At 31.9% G+C, this 17,812-nt stretch overlaps 1 protein-coding gene and 1 long non-coding RNA gene across 2 annotated transcripts; both read right to left on the reverse strand.

The window, feature by feature from the left end:
* Positions 1 to 1,954: 1,954 nt before the first annotated feature.
* LOC134693671 (uncharacterized) lies at positions 1,955 to 6,805 on the reverse strand. The gene is made up of 3 exons (XR_010102434.1): positions 6,713 to 6,805; positions 5,226 to 5,246; positions 1,955 to 2,062 (listed from the first exon to the last, which is right to left on the reverse strand). It is a non-coding gene; the product is annotated as an uncharacterized LOC134693671 (long non-coding RNA).
* Positions 6,806 to 8,728: 1,923 nt separating this feature from the next.
* LOC134692185 (notch homolog 2 N-terminal-like protein A) lies at positions 8,729 to 13,121 on the reverse strand. The gene is made up of 7 exons (XM_063552634.1): positions 13,006 to 13,121; positions 11,309 to 11,434; positions 10,573 to 10,674; positions 10,064 to 10,165; positions 9,668 to 9,676; positions 9,351 to 9,452; positions 8,729 to 8,787 (listed from the first exon to the last, which is right to left on the reverse strand). The coding sequence occupies exons 1-7, from the start codon at positions 13,058 to 13,060 to the stop codon at positions 8,729 to 8,731; spliced, it is 555 nt and encodes a 184-aa protein (XP_063408704.1). The 5' UTR covers positions 13,061 to 13,121.
* Positions 13,122 to 17,812: the final 4,691 nt, after the last annotated feature.

Here is a 17,812-nt window from a genome sequence, read left to right on the forward strand (position 1 = left end):
GACAGAGTAATCGTCTCCTGCTATGCATGTATAATCCACAATGCGATGTCACAGTCACAATCGGGAATAAGACACATAAAATAAATTACAGATCAGACGACTATGCTGCTGTATTAAGATATAAGATCACGATAGCCCAGTAACAAGCGCATGACGTAACACGAATTGTAATTCAAATAATGCATCGCACATATTTAGAACAGATTATAGTGTTCGTTTGTGTTTTATTTTACGAATTGAAAACCTCTTCTCAATTGTTACTGTCTTTTTTGCATCTTTTGCCTCTTTTTTTAATATCTTGTAAATAAAATGATCATATATACTTACGTTTGATGACTGAGAAAAAGAATGAAAATATTTATTAATCTATAGTAGGTAATTCGAAAATAGTAGTGAAAAGTAAAATCACAAAAATACTAAATTCCGAGGAAAATTCAAAACGGGAAGTGCCTAATAAAATGACAAAATCAAATGATCAAACACATCAAACGAATGGACAACAAGTGTTATTTTCCTGAATAAGTACAGACATTTTTAAATGTAGAAAATGGTGGATTGAATCTGATATCATAGCGTTAAATATCTGACTTGTATGACAGTCGCTCCAAATTCCATTATATTTACAACGATGCGTGATCAAAACAGGCATGATAGGTAAAATCGTCAAAATATTGGTACAACAGTCATCACTGTGTCACAATCTCAAAAGAAACAAATATTTAACAAAGAAGTACAAAAAGCATCTATGATATTAATGTTAACATGCATAACTGATCAACTATTTAAGTTATTGTATTGCACGCTGAGTAGACCACTTTGAAATATGGAGCTACATTTGGTGGAGATAAAACTTACCATTTTCACAACGTGATCCCGTGAAGTCAGTTGGACAATGGCAAACAAACCCAGTATCACTGTTTGAGCATGTTCCATGCACACATGGATTTGAAATACAGTCTGAAATGTTTTAAGAAAATGTTTTATTATCATAGTGGTGATATCATGACTATTATTTGTTGTAGGGTACACAGATATGTTATATGAACTATAAATAAAAGGTTTTACTTGATTTTCTACAGACAAACACTTTTGTGGATATTCTCGTCTTCTTATTTTTCGTCTTTTTTAATTATTGTTTTCTTATGTTTAATTTCAACAGGATGAAACGAGAGAACTACTTAGCTTAGTATGAAAATGAAAATGCCCATACTTACGATTTATAGCTAAAATAAAAGAAAAAACAATAAATCATTTTCAACTGAAATTAAATGCCAATGATGGGTATTCATTTTAAATTCACGTTTAGAAAAAATCTTTATTGTTTTTTGCAGTAATAAGGGTAACGTAATCATCTGATAGAAGTATTTTTCAGTCATGATACACATACTTTACATATATTGTATAGTTTTTTACTTTTCTAATAAACTGATATGATATGATATAAAGGAAATGAATAGTTTGAAACATTCTATGGTTTATTAAACGTTTTACTAGAATTTATTAATATAAAAAAAGGAGATGCGGTAATATTGAGAAATGAGAAAACTATCCACGCAGGTTCAAATAAAGTGGATGTAAGCAATTGTGTGCAAAAATACGGCATTCAATATGGAGATATGTCTATACCGTTTGGTCGCTAATAAAAGACCCCTAAATGAAAAAAAATGAGAAAACTGAAGGTATAATTCAACACATAACAGTTTAAGAAACAATTATGACACACATTAACCAAAAACATCAACAAAGGAACTACAGAATACAAATTTTGGACACGCAGACTTTTCTTCAAACTTTTCACGACAATACTTTTATTAAAACTTGAAAGACACTTTCATCGTTTAGAAATGTAAATATTGAGGAAAACAAATGACTTTTAAAAAAAATATTGCATAAGAAACAATTTTTAAAGCAAAGTCAAGATAAATGTGTATTTAAACTAAGTACGAAGCTTACTTACTGCCAATCTCACATTGTTTGCCACTAAATCCCAATTGACATTTGCAAATGTATCCAATAACTGTGCTGATACAGGTTCCATGGACACAAGGACTGGAATCACAATCTGAAAATAATGTAAAGAATATAAACAGAGGACCATAAACAATCCTGATAGAATAAATTGGTGGCATTATTTCAATTATTTATTTTGATTGTAATGATAAGTTAATCAATAGAGATGGAAGGTTAAGTGTTAATTGAAACCAAAGAAAATACAGACGAAAAATGTATAAAAAGAAATTTTAGACAGACCTACAGCAGTCAGCTATGCAATAAACACATCATGGTTATACCATGTTTGAAGTGTCTTTACCGGTCGGGCGTTTCGTCACCAAAAGACTATGCAATACAAAACCCGTACAAAACCCGAAGACTAAATAGGGTGCCCTAGATATGTTAGCAGTTCCTCTGCAGCTAGTGTCATCGTCTCATTAATCCGTTCATAACCAGTAATCTAACAGTATAAGATACCTGATTGGAATATATCTTGTATGTAGCTAACAACACAACAAATGTCAACACTATAACCCCTATTCAGCATGTTCAGAACAGAATGTGAAAATTATAACAGAAAACAATCAGAACCTCTAATTCTATAACAGTCATTCACATTTGCTACTTTATCGTTGAACGTTGGAAAATGGGTTGAGGAACCCTAAGACCACTTTTGGTTTCAATAAATTAATATAGAATGTCACTTTGTTGTCAGACAAAATATCGAGCATCTGGATTACAGTCCAGGATGATTTTACAAAGTGATTAAAACAGAACGGTCTCTTATGCAGTAAGGTGTTGTCGTGTCGACATATTGAAATTATAAATTATGCTTAAATGAACGAATGACCTATAAACTGAATAGTACAAAAACACACTACCCACCAAAACGCAGCTCCTCCAAAAACACAGACGTAACAAAAAAGACAAATGACAACGTGCATTGAATGATTTTAATAGCCAGACTTGATTTTACTATATCATGTATATGTCTTCGATTTAACATGCTCGTAAACCCCTTTCGACCCTATGTCGTACAACTCTAACCGACACAATCAAAACCAGCAAAGAGCATTTGACAAGATGACCACAAACTAAAAGAAGGACATAGCTAAAATGTTACATTAGTTAGAAGTATACTCCCTAAATACACAGATTGATTAATTTTAGATTACATCTTTATTCTGAAACTTACATCGTATCTTATAAGGAAGTTATGTTATTGACAAAAGAGGGACGAAAGATACCAAAGGGACAGTCAAACTCGTAAATCTAAAACAAACTGACAACGCCATGGCTAAAAATGAAAAAGACAAAACAGAAAAACAATAGTACACATGACACAACATAGAAAACTGAAGAATAAACAACACGAACCCTACCAAAAACTAGGGGTGATATCAGGTGCTCCGGAAGGGTAAGCAGATCCTGCTCCACATGCGGCACCCGTCGTGTTGCTTATGTGATTACAAATCCGGTAAATAGTCTAATTCGGTAGGTCAAATTCATGAAAGGGAAGGGGATTGTAGTTACGACTTAAGGAACATATCCGATATCATTTGTGAAACGGTTATTCCATAACGGTCAACCAACTCGTGATGGCGTCCGTATAATTTACGAAGGGATGATTTCAACTTCACCATTTGGAACTCTTGGTTTAATAGCTTCCTTGTAAGCAGTAACCCTCTATCAAGACAATCATGATAGGAAATGCAAGCACGGGAATATCGTATCAATTGGGAGATATATACCCCGTATGCAGGTGCTGCTGGAATGTTGCTACTTATAAATGGAAAGTTCACAATTGGAAAGCTGAAATAATCTCTTTTGTCGTAAAGTTTTGTCTTCAACCGACCCTCATTGTCAATTTCTAGATGTAAGTCAAGATATGAAGCCGACTTAATTGTATCCGTAGTATCCTTTATCTCCAATTCGATGGGATAGATGCGATCCACATAGTCACCAAATTTTGAATTGTTTAGTGAAAGAACGTCATCTATATAGCGGAAAGTAGAGTTAAAGGATATTGCTAACTTCTTATCTTTCTTCCTAAGAAGTTCCTACATGAAGTCAGCCTCATAATAATAAAGAAACAAGTCAGCAAGTAGAGGGGCACAGTTTGTTCCCATTGGGATGCCGACAGTCTGTTGAAAAACACGTCCTCCGAACGTAACAAATATGTTGTCAATCAAGAAATCAAACATCTTGATAATATCGGTTTCAGAGAATTTTTTGTTTGAATCAGAATGATTCTTTACAAAGTAGGATTTATCCCTCCCTAAGACAAGATACTTGTATCTACGTTGGCCATTCTTTTTTATGAAGCAAAGTAATACCAACTCTTTTAACTTGTCTTTTAGTTTGGAATGTGGAATACTTGTGTAAAGAGTAGAAAAGTCAAATGTTTTAATACTGTTAAGATGAAAGAGAGTTAGGTTGTTTGTACTCTAAAAGATCTTTGGAATTTTTAAGTATCCACATCTGATTCACGCCTCCTCTAGAATAGGCAGTTTCACAATAACTTTGAAGCCCGTCTTTGATTGCTGATAAAATGGATATTAATAATTTAGAAAGTGGTTTCGTGGAGCACTTGGAAGACCCAGCAATATACCGTTGTTTGTAAGGACAGTTATGTAGTTTAGGTATCCAATACAGTGATGGAAGATCCAGTTCTATATCTTCGGTTGAAATACCAAAAGGAACAAAGAACAGACCTATAATAATCCAGGATTTCCTCTTTGGTAAGTGTCGTAAGGGTATATCTTGGGTTTCCAAGTGAATTGTCTATACCTAATTCGTTTATTAAGCAATTAATGTAATGACTTTTACAGACAAAAACGATGTTATTTGGGGCTTTGTCTGCGGGGACAACAACATATTTATCATGGAGGTCAGATAGGTGTTCAGCAACATTTGGATCTTTGAAGATTGACGTAGCATGGACATTGATGGACCCATTCAGTTTCTTAATTCTGATTTGTATTAACGACCTCACTGCCTTAATCCATTCGGATAGAGTGTCTACGTCTTCCTTCTTCTCGCGCTTATACCATTGCCTGGCATAATCCTCGACTGAATCTATCAAATTTTAAAGTTGTATTTCCAATTGATGGATTTAGGCTCACGATATTTCGGACCTTTCGATAACACGTTTCGTAGAGAAGTGTTATTAACAATGTTAAGGTCACCGGTAATAACGTGGCCAGCAGGATTATATGACAATCTATACTTACAGTTAATGGTTTTTCTTTCAACTGAAAAGAGAAAATCGATTCATTAAACGTTAAACATTGACAACATTGTTAATAATAACAACAATTAGTTTTACTGCTGTAGATGACCGGACCTTTTGGCATACATGTTTCATATTGTTATATATAGAGTAGTTATAATGTGTATAAGATCAATTTTTGCTGAGTTTAATTAGTGTCGTTTCCTATGTATATTATACAATTTGAACTAAATGTATGGTAAGTGACTGTTACGCTTTTTATGAGAAGGCAGAACCGTACATGGTCAACTAACTTCTAATCGCGAATTTACAGTATTTTGAGAAAGACCAAAAATTGCATACTATAATATACCAGTTGGAGTTTTCATGTTAATTTCATGTTGTTTTATTCTTACTTGTTATATGTATTCTTATTAAATTGCAGTTTGAACATCGGTAAACTAATACTGCTCCTCATCTAGCTGGCAATACCATGATTGACTATCAAATGTTACTTGTTCACAAAATATATTACAAATGACTGTGAATCGACCTTTCTCCCAAATAAAAAAACATTATAAGTGATGATCAGTTCAGATTGCAAAACATTAAAGGAAAGAAATCAATCTTCTCAGAATAATATATAATTTACTCCATCATATATTACCCATTTGCGAAAGGTTCACTGAAAACATATTAATGGAGCGAGAATGATTTTTGAGTTGAACGATTTACCAACTTAATAAAAGAGGGACGAACGATACCAAAGCGACAGTCAAACTCGTTAATCAAAAATAAACTGACAATGCCATGGCTAAAAATGAAAAGACAAACAGACAACAGTACCCGGTCACGTCCACTTTTATGTTTTGTCTATCTGATGAGTTAAGCCTTTTTCAACTGATTTTTATAGTTCGTTCTTATGTTGTACTGTTATACCACTGTCCCAGGTTAGGGGGAGGGTTGGAATCCCGCTAACATGTTTAACCCCGCCATATTATTCATGTATGTACCTGTCCCAAGTCAGGAGCCTGTAATTCAGTGGTTGTCGTTTGTGAATGTGTTACATATTTGTTTTTCGTTCATTTTTTTACATAAATAGGGCCGTTAGTTTTCTCGTATAAATTGTTTTACATTATCTTATCGGGGCCTTTTATAGCTGACTATGCGGTATGGGCTTTGCTCATTGTTAAAGGCCGAACGGTGACCTATAGTTGTTAATGTTTGTGTCATTTTGGTCGTTTGTGGATAGTTGTCTCATTGGCAATCATACCATATCTTCTTTTTTATATAAACAATAGTACACATGACACAACATAGAAAACTAAAGAATTAACAACACGAACCCCATCAAAAACTAGGGGTGATCGCATGTGCTCCGGAAAGGTAAACAGATCCTGCTCCACATGTGGCACCCGTCGTGTTGCCTATGTGATAACAAATCCAGTAAATAGTATAATTCGGTAGTTCGTTAATAAACGTCGATAGATTAACAGTAATTATAATCACTTGTTTCACAGTGGTGTCCACTATACCCAGGTTGACATTGACATGTAAACCCAGTGACATTGTTAACGCAGGTACCATGTACACAGGAACTAGTGTGACAATCTGAAAATTATAATGCTTTAGAATTTAGAAATATTATGTTCACCAGATGTATCATTGTTATTAATCAAACACTTAGAAATAATTAATGGTTGAGCACGCAGGAACGTGAACAAAGCATTCATTAATGGAATAAGAAAACAAACCAGCCAAAAAAAAAACACAAACAGAAAACAAAAACCGTAAAAAAATAACCACTTGATGACAAAAATCCAAACAAAACCACCAAAAGTAATAAACATAAATGCTTTATATAAATTAAAAAGATATACTCACGATTTATTGCTGAAAAATAAATATATGCTTGTTTAATAGAATTGTGCCTGAATATGGTTAATGTATACTATATAAATGAGGATCCAAATTATTCGACATCAAACATAACATAAAACATGTTAAGCATTAAACATACCAAAAATCCGTTTGCATCGTTTTGTTAAAAATTTATTAATTCTTCTTCATGATAAAAATTAGATTAGTCTTTATACGTTTGAAAAAAAAGGTGTTAGGAATACAGAACGGCAATGAAATCACAAAAAAGAAGATGTCACGTCTTAAACAGCAGTTGCAACACCTTACCTCATGATGCAAAAAAATGCAAGAACAATTGTGAATTCGTTTAAACGGACTGTGAAAAATCGGCAATCAACATCATTGCAAGAAAGGAGAGACCAAAACATGATATATAATTTAAAACAATCAATTTCGACTGTATTGCCTTGAAACAGCTACATAAAGTCTAAAGTTGAACTCTGGTAGACAGTTGCCTCGAATTCTTGCCAATCATAAACATCACCTTATTTTAGATATGACGACTAAGCTCAAAGTTAAATTTGTTTTGTGGCGTGATTGTTTTTATCTTTAAATAATGGAAAAAGACATTTAGAGGGACAATCATTTGAAAAATACTCATCTTTCTGATACCAGAAAAGGAAAAAAAATGCCAGGTGTACAATCAAAGCATTTAGGTATATTACTGTACAGTTCTTGCAATTTTAATCGTTACTGTTATAGCGACCAGTTAGCAGTATGAATAGAACCGTAATCAATACATTGTGCTTAATCTACTAGTGTTTTTTGAATAACTATTAAAGACAGTTAAAAATTACTCTCCTTGGAAAGTGTTGCTGCTTAGTTATATACAAAAATTTGGGGGGGACAAAATTTACATTTAAGTAAGGAAGGATTGCTTTATTTAGCAAAAAAAGTCAATCCCTTTTGGCATGATATCCTGGTTAATTTTTCAAAATTGAAAAATAAACTGAAAGTTGAAAACAACACCGATATTCTGTCCCAGTCCATATGGCTAAATCCAGACATCAAAATGGATGGCAAGATGATTTTGAAGGGAAAATATATTGAAAATTGCATATTTTTCATCAATGATCTGATGTCAGATAATAATACGTTATTCTCATATGAAGAATTTGCGAAAAAGTATAATTTCAATACTAATTTTGTAGAGTTTTATGGTATTTTAAGTGCTATTCCAAATATATGGAAAAGTAGGATAGTAGGTAGTTCTAAACTTGATAATATTGAAAATAAATTAGTAGATAAAGTTAAAAAAGAACCTAAGTCTTGTAAATTTTTCTATAATTTATTTCTGGAGGATAATAAAGTATTATCTATTTCTTCCCGTAACAAATGGGAAATAGACTTAAATGCACAGATTGAAGATTGGAATGCTATTTATTCCATGCCCGTCATTATAACCAAAAATTCGTTTTTACAAAATTTTCAATTTAAGATTGTTCATAGGATTTTTCCATGTAATTCCTTTTTATATAAATGTAAATTAAAAGAAACTGAACTATGTACATTTTGTTCAGAAGTTAAAGAAAATATTTTTCACATTTTTTGGGAATGTAATGTAACACAAAACTTCTGGTTATCCATTAAAGATTGGATTAGAAATTATGAAATCTTCTTGCCTCTTAGTGCAAAAGAGGTCATTTTAGGTGTGTCTGAGGATTCTGTCAACAGTAAAACAGTTAATATTTAAATACTATATATACAAATGTAGATGTAAGAGTGTATTGCCCACAAAATATGGTGGGATAGAATATTTAAAGTATTGGATTACAATAGAAAAATACTCTGTATGTTTCTTAACCCCTACACAAAAAATAAAAATGGATCAGAAGTGGCAATTGTTAGAAGCAGCATTTAATTAACAAAATCAATTGTAATATTTATATCTTGTTATACCATTATGATTTAATCGATCTGATAAGTATTAATTAACTTTTTATACCTTGTGTCTAATACTGTTTTATGTAATTTCACATGTTTCATCTTGAAAAATAAAATAATTACAAAAAAAACCTATTAAAGACAGGAAACACAATCTGGAAAATACTTAAAAAATGCATCCGTCGATATCTGCGTATATGACAGAAGGCATCCATACTAGCATATTAAGTGCAAGGATTTTTTAATACATGTCATAGACTTATGAACAAGTGTATTTCAATCAACTTTAGGACGAATCTTCAAGAAAGAGTTTCATGTCTTTGGTTTTTATTAAAACACATACCCGTTTCACAGTGATGTCCTGTGTACCCAGTTTGACACTTGCACGAGTATCCACTGACTGAGTTCACACATGTCCCATGTTCACATTTATTTTGTAAACAGTCTACAATGTAAGCATATATCTTAAAACAATGTAATCCTTGCATCTTGGTTTAATCGTTAGCTCAAAGTCGAATCTTTAGCGTATTGTTACAATATGTAGATTTCTAGATCAATGAAATATATATATAAAAAAAGATACAAACGTTATTATAGCATTTGATTTCGTTATACACAGTTTTAATGTAGGTTCATTAAAATTTTCATAAACATACTTACGATTTGAAGCTGAAAATAAAAAGGAAACACTTGAATAAAATAATCTGTCATATGTTATTTTTATTCTAGGTAGCAAAATGGAATTACAAAAATGTAACAATTCCCTCAAACCCTCAAATTAAAATTATGAAAAAAATGATACAGGCATCACACGAAACCGTAGCTTTTCAGTTGAATATGTGTCAAACATAATGACATAAACATACATATAAATACAAATAAAGCAAATAAAACATCCGAATGTTTGAATATATGTGAATATCTAAAAAAAAATGTTATGTGTTGTTTTTAAAAATTTCTACAAAAATTATTCGAATCCCTCGATTCCTTCTCCTGTAACACAAAATTATTACTTATAATTATATAATACGTAAGTGTATTAGTGTAAACACTCACCATTTGCACAGCGAGGTCCACTGTATCCTGTAAAACATCTACATTTGTAGACATTATGAGTTTTGTGACATGTCCCATGCTGACAAGGATCTGTTTTGCAGTCTAAAAAAACCCCAAAAAAACCTAACCTGAGATTTTAATTAATCGTGAAATAATCTTCCTGAAAATGTTTCAACGTTTATATATTCTTGATTCAATATATTCATTCTGCATTATTTGAAATCAAATACATGTACAAATGTGTTTATATTTAATTTTTGTTTTGTTTTGTGCACTTCGATTGCTTTGTGGATTGTCGGTTCTCTTTTGTCAGAGTGATTTAGGTGAACGTACATCAACTGGACTACTGGTTTACTTTACAATAGATCATCTCTGGTATATTTCCTGATATTGATAGATTTTTCATACAATTTTTGTTGACTGCCATTTTGTTTCTTTCAGCTATCTTTGCAAATGTTTACTATAAGCTTTAAGTGTTGCTTTGTTTAATTACATTTTCGATAACTTACCATTTTCACAATTGTTTCCGGTAAAAGCTTCTGCGCATACACACTGTTTTGTGCTCCTCGAGTAGGTTCCTCCATTAAAGCAATAACCCGCTTTTATTTGGTCTGTAACACATATCACAATTGTCTTATTACCGTTATTATGTAACAAAAGAAAAGACTGTATTGTCTATATTATTTCCATCATTATACATCATTATACATCAGTGATCAAATGTTTTTTTGATGGGATCGATTGGAGATGTGACAAATAATGATATTCTCCTAAGCTATGTGAAAAAAGTAAATTACAAAAATACTGAAATCCGAGGAAAATTCAAAACGGAAATCCCGTAAATCAAAAGGCAAATTCGAAAGTCCAAGTATATCAAACGAATAGATAACAACTGTTATACTTTTTTTCAGAATACTTCATTGAGCTGCCAAGTGCTTAAAACATGATTTATTTTTGATTTTGTACATTTTTAGAATGTCTGACGCCTATTATTTAAAAGACGAAGATAAGAAAAATCAATAATACATCCATTTGCAATGAAGTTATCATTGTTCTTGTAGAGATCTATTGAAAAAAATATACACCTTATGTTTCATTTTATTCTTAATGTTTTTTTCTTTCAAATCAGAACCTTTATAAAACGTGATATGATATGCAATTTCTGTTATTCTTTTGTACGAACATTACAAAAAAAAAATTGTTTTATTAGATCTTTTTTTCAAAGTTAATTAAAGGTACACCTACCACAGGTAGACGATGTATATCCCTTGTGGCAGACACAACCATCATCATCGTCAAATGACCCGTGTATACAGTGTGTGGCCGATCCAGAGCCGTCATCTAATGATACAGGGCGGACATATCCATTAGCTAGATGTAAGGAAATCAGTTATATTATATAAGTAATATGATAGACAAGTCGCAACAACGAATTTGATGTAATGCTCAATGGTCAATAAGAGTTTTCGCATATTGTGCATCTTCAAATTATTAGAAAACCTTCAACAGGCAACTTAAATAGTATCTGACAATTTTGAAAGTCTCCGACGACAAGGAAAATTTTATATTGCGGGAGTTCTATCTTGTATCTTTCTAAACACTTCTTGATCCTTCAGTATTGTAATTTTTTATTTGTAGTCTTTCCTTGACGACGTCACAACGCATATCCGTTTTTAGAAATGAATATAACATAAAGTAGGCTCATAGTTCAATTTGTTAAAAAAAAAACTTTTTTGTATACTTACATTACCAGTGAACGTTGTGTTTACTTCATTCTAGCATGTGAAACCCCCTTGATAATAAGGAGATGACAATTAATATATACACCTATCTATGTCATTCGTCTCAACTCGGCCGATTCCGTACTCTCATCTAACGGATAGAAGGAGAGTAGCGGATTCTGCCGAGGATTGCCGAATGTTATCTATGTTTGGTCTGTATTTTGACTTCTGTGTAGATTTTATTTTGTGATGTAGGTGGCTTCCTCATTGGCGTTACATCAATTTAAAATTTATTTATTCGTCAATCAATTCAAATCAAATCGTTTTTTTTTATTATTATCCAAATGGAGTACATACCCGATATATTATCCGATTTTTATAATTTAAATAGTCCAAATGCGCATTGAAATTATATACTTTAAATGTATTTAATAAAAATTTGTAAGGGTTCCGCGGAACCCAGTGTCTCGCCTATTTTTGCTGTAAATTGCAGGCTCAACAATAATGAGGAAAACAATCAATAAAAATATTCCTCTTGTTAATATTTTATGATTGTAAGAAAATCTAAGTCCATTTAAAAGTAAATTACAGAAAAAACGGAGTAGTCTTTTTACAAACTTTACTTCTGGATACAATCTTATGATCATAAATAAGCTTCTGTCCAAGTTTGGTACAAACCCAGGATAGTTTAAGAAAGTTATTAAAATTCTAAAAACTTTAACCACAGAGTGAATGTTTTGTTTCCCCGCAGAAAAAAACAAAGTCCATTTATAGTAAAATACGGAAAAAATGGAATTTTATTTTTACAAAATTTACTTCTCGATATTATCTTATGATCATAAACAAGCATCTGTCCAAGTTTGGTACAAACCCAGGATAGTTTGAGAAAGTTATTAAAATTCTAAAAACTTTAACCACAGAGTGAATGTTTTGTTTCCCCGCAGAAAAAACTAAGTCCATTTGTAGTAAAATATGGAAAAAATGGAATTTTATTTTTACAAAATTTACTTCTGAATACTATCTTATGATCATAAATAAGCTTCTGTCAAAGTTTGGTAGAAATCCAGTATAGTTTAAGAAAGTTATTAAAATTTCAAAAACTTAAACCACAGAGTGAATATTTGTTGACGCCGCCGACGACGCCGACGACGACGGAATGTAGGATCGCTAAGTCTCTCTTTTTTGACTAAAGTCGAAGGCTCGACAAAAATAAGAAAATACCTTTATTAATTCCAACTGTTATTTCCAATAAAATTATGAACAGGTACCAAAACATTTCGACTGTTCTGTAATAAAATGTAATGTGAAATGACAGCCTGTTCTTGTTTACAGCATAAATATCTGCTTCAACAAATCGGTAATAAAAGTGTGACGTAAATAATATGGTCCCGTCATGACGAAATCATGAATTCATTGATTCCTGAAAAGATTGACGACCTCTTTTTATGCAGAAAAGAAAAAAAAATAATGGCAGACAGTAACCAAAGAAAAAACTCTGCATTGCTTGCACTTGGCGTAGACCAAGCACTTACAAAATATGTGTGAGTGTTCAATTCTACTCAAGTTTACAACGTGACATTTGGTTATAAATATTCATCTTCAAACAAAACTCCGGACTACATTTTAACGTTTCTTCATAGAAATTTAGAACAAAATATATCATTTCAAATGGGACAGGAATACTAGTTCAATGCATGTATAGATAAGTATTTCTAAATGTAAATTCTGGTATATTAATAGATGCGAAAATATTAAAGTGCATGCGAAATAAAAAGTAAGATTTTGTAAGATGAAACATTTGAGGATGTCTACATTTATAGTATAACTTACATTATGAGGTTTATATGCCAAAATGGAAATGTGAATTATAAGCTTGAAATAAGCATCTATATATGTATAGTTAAATACTGGTTCAGAAAGGTCACTCGTCTAAGTTGTGCAAATGTCCTTTGAAGTAATCTGTCGTGAGAGGCACATGTCTATAGTTTTGTCCCAATATCAGGACAAATAATTATACTTGTACCTCTCTAAGGATAGATTATCAATAGTTGCTACTAGAAGTTAAAGAAGTAATAGTAGGTATTATGATTCAATGAAGTCAGTATTTATCCACCATCTTCCAGTCTGTCAACCACTAGTTTTTCATTACATTTGTTTAGTTGTTATAATATTTTGGGACAATGGATTTAGACCTCTTGTTGTTTGTTTAAAAACTGCCAAAAATGCCACAAAATTAAACAGCTGTTTCTGAGGTCTTGTCGTTAAATACTTATGTACGAGCCGACTCTACCCTGAAAGATATTATTCTACAAAGTGCATCTTACAAAAATGTTAATATGTGTTGATATATATTCGTTTCTCAAGCCTTAACTTTATTTGGTAAAAAAAACCCCAAACACATTTATATTTCATTTGGATATGTTTTTATCATCGTGACATCAGTGTTGACTTTTCTGCACTTATGACTTAACTTCTTCATTTATAAAAAAAAAGAAGATAAAAGTCTGAATTGACGTTTGTTTCTAGTTTTAAATGCTTCAATTTGTGTCTTGCCGGAGCATTCTATAGCTTACTTTACGGTACGGAACTTGCTCATTGTTGAAAAAGCTGTAAAAAATAAATTTTAATTTCGAACGCCAGCTCCGCGTTTCCTCTATAGAAATTCAAATAAAAATAGTTTTTAAAAGCCAAATAAAGTACGAATACGAAACGCATTGAGAACCCAAAATTAAAAAGGTTTTTCAAAATACAGCTACGGTAATCTATTCCTTTGGTAGAAAATCCTTAGTTGCTCCAGAAAAATAAGGTTTTGTAAACAGTTACTTTATAAATATATTGCTTTCGATGATAATTCATGTCAAAAACAAAAGTGCTGGGCTTTTGGGGCTTAGTGTGACCTATACTTGTTTATATTCACGTCCTTTTATGTTGATAGCACTCAACAACGAACAAATGATAATAACGAATAAAAACTATTCGACCTATCGATAAGGCAAGGTGAAGACTGATCCTCTATCATGACAAATAGAGAAGATAATAGACTTAGATTTAACGTTACTAGATGGAACTAGTCCATTTAAGTCCGAGTCAGTCTTTTATCAGGTAATATATATCTATGGGGACTACTGCGTTTTTACTTTGTAAGATATAGAATCACTTTGAATTACTGAGTAATTTCTTATTTCGACAACCAAAGGAAATATCGTTGGCGAGAATATACACGGTTTAAAAAGTATAATAAAAGATATTTGATATTTTAAAGCTGCTAACAATAAAAAGAAAAGGAAACATGTACAAACACAGAACAAAACAAAACAAACAAATTAACAAATAATAAACATATGTATAGTTTGTCTAGTAACAAGATTAAATCTGTTGATACAATTTTTAATGTAATGTTGTGTACTATACTCCCCCCTTAAAAAAACCCCAACAAAACAACCCACCAACGAATATCGTGATCAATGGCCTTGTACATGTTATTATAAGTGGTCATCCAGTTGATATTTTAACTTTGTATTTTATTTTAACTTTTGAGTCAACAATACTATACTACCTACGGGCCACATTAAAATGCGTACGATTCACATAGAACCAAATAGTACACAATCATAACAAATAACCATATATCCACTCAATATTTTCTATGTCTTGGCAATACAAACAACCCAAAGACCAACTGTCAATTATCGTTTCATCTAGGCTTCTGGTAAGTGCACCACTAACAGCAATTCTGTCCTTTCGACTAGTTTCCTAACTACAATAGAAGAACTTCATATTTTGTAAATAAGTATAATTAAAAGTTAAATCAATGCAATTTTCGTGTTAATACTCTTTAAGTTGAATGTTGTAAACAAAAATGTTGCTGTTTAATGTCAGCTCTCGACACCACACCTTCCACATAATATTATCAAGTATATGGTTTTGCATAGTAAAATACGATCTTTTTTTTTTAATCAGGATAGAAATAATAGAAAAATGCACAATCACTATTCGTTGACGACATTTTGATTTAAATAATGAAGTATTTCCTAACAAAACTACGGAAATCTAGAATATTACATATTAAGTAACTTATTGTAGGTTTTTTTTCTCTCTCTCTCGTATAATTCTGGAAGATGTGTCAGACATGATTACATTTAAATCATAGTAGGTGAGGTATCATTTACTGAAAGTTTTCTTAGTTTATCTGTCTCTTTTCGTGAGTTTTTAACAGCGGTATACTACTGTTGTCTTTATTCATTACGGTGCTTGATGTTAAGGTTTAACTTGTCCTGCATATAAAATAAATGTAACACAAAGATAGAATTCAACGAATCCAATATCAGAAATTCATCATTGAAAAATATGATTAAGTTGAATATTCTTTATCTTAAAACGAATGTTATATTAAGCTTTTCCAACATAAATAAGAATACGTGACACATACAGCCAGGTGATCACAGTATCACGTGAGGATCTGAAGTGTCAAAAAATAAGCTCACCGTTTCTGCGGTGGTGACCATTGTTCTAGATATCGCCTAGATAATTTATTTGTCTTGGAGATAAACAAAACAAAAACAAAGCAAAACAAGTTAATAACAGTAATGAAATAGACTAAGTTCTTGTATTAAATAAACTCATCAAAAATAACAGGACTAAATTTAATTTTGTATATACGCAAGACGCGCGTTTCGTCTACAAAAGACTCATCAGTGACGCTCGAATCCAAAAAAAAAAAAAGTCCAAATAAAGTACGAAGTTGAAGAGCTTTGAGGACCAAAATTCCTAAAGTTTTTGACAAATCCAACTAAGGTAATATGTGCCTGATGTAGAAAAACCTTCGTATTTCAAAAATTCAAATTTTTGTTAACAGTTAATTTATAAATATAACCATATCAATGTTAATTCATGTCAGCACAAAAAGTGCTTACTACTGGGCTGGTGATACCCTAGGGGAAATTAATCCCCACCAGCAGTGGCATCAACCCAGTGGTTGTAAATGAACTCATCAAAGATACCAGGACTAAATTTTGTGTATACGCAAGACGCGCGTTTCGTCTACAAAAGACTCATCAGTGACGCTCGAATCCAAAAAAATAAACGCCAAAATAAAGTACGAAGTTGAAGAACATTGAGGACCAAAATTTCTAAAAGTTTTGCCAAATCCAGCCCAAACCACGTTTTTCAAGCCTACTGTTTTGATTACATCTTTAAAAGGTGTGCATAAAATTGTACTACGTCAATATGACTTAAAAATTACTTAACATAACTAAGATACCAGGACTAAATTTTGTGTATACGCCAGACGCGCGTTTCGTCTACAAAAGACTCATCAGTGACGCTCGAATCCAAAAAAAATAAAAAGCCAAAATAAAGTATGAAGTTGAAGAACATTGAGGACCAAAATTTCTAAAAGTTTGGCCAAATCCAGCCCAAACCACGTTTTTCAAGCCTTCTGTTTTGATTACATCTTTTAAAGGTGTGCATAAAATTGTACTACGTCAATATGACTTAAAAATTACTTAACATAACTAAGATACCAGGACTAAATTTTGTATATACGCCAGACGCGCGTTTCGTCTACAAAAGACTCATCAGTGACGCTCGAATCCACTGGGTCGATGCCACTGCTGGTAGGGATTAATTTCCCCGAGGGTATCACTAGCCCAGTAGTCAGCACTGTTTGTGCTGACATGAATTAACATTGATATGGTTATATTTATAAATCAATTGTTAACAAAATTTTGAATTTTTGAAATATGAAGGCTTTTCTACCTCAGGCACAGATAACCTTAGCTGGATTTGTCAAAAAATATGCACATAGTATGAACTATTATGTTTATTGCAATTAAACAGCAAATATTGTGTCGGCAAATTGTCTGTGCTGAAATTAAGTTGACAACACAAAATTCAATAATTACAGTTTTATTTCAAGGGGGTATATGTGCTTTATACAATCAAACCTTAAAAGATTGAACCGTTTTATCACAAAGTAGTATATTTCTTTCGAAGGAACACAAGGCAGATAGTTTAAACATGAATAGTT

This window comes from Mytilus trossulus, chromosome 12 (assembly GCF_036588685.1).
Source record: "Mytilus trossulus isolate FHL-02 chromosome 12, PNRI_Mtr1.1.1.hap1, whole genome shotgun sequence".
Taxonomy (NCBI): domain Eukaryota; kingdom Metazoa; phylum Mollusca; class Bivalvia; order Mytilida; family Mytilidae; genus Mytilus; species Mytilus trossulus.

What these genes read in the sequence shown, in the direction of transcription:
- LOC134692185 (XM_063552634.1), bottom strand. Translation starts at nt 13,060, where the DNA reads ATGTTTTGGTACCTGTTCATAATTTTATTGGAAATAACAGTTGGAATT. An exon ending in AACAGTTGGAATTAATAAAG is followed by an intron (nt 11,435 to 13,005) that starts GTATTTTCTTAT and finishes CCTTACATCTAG; the next exon opens with CTAATGGATATGTCCGCCCT. An exon ending in ATATACATCGTCTACCTGTG is followed by an intron (nt 10,675 to 11,308) that starts GTAGGTGTACCT and finishes TATGTGTTACAG; the next exon opens with ACCAAATAAAAGCGGGTTAT.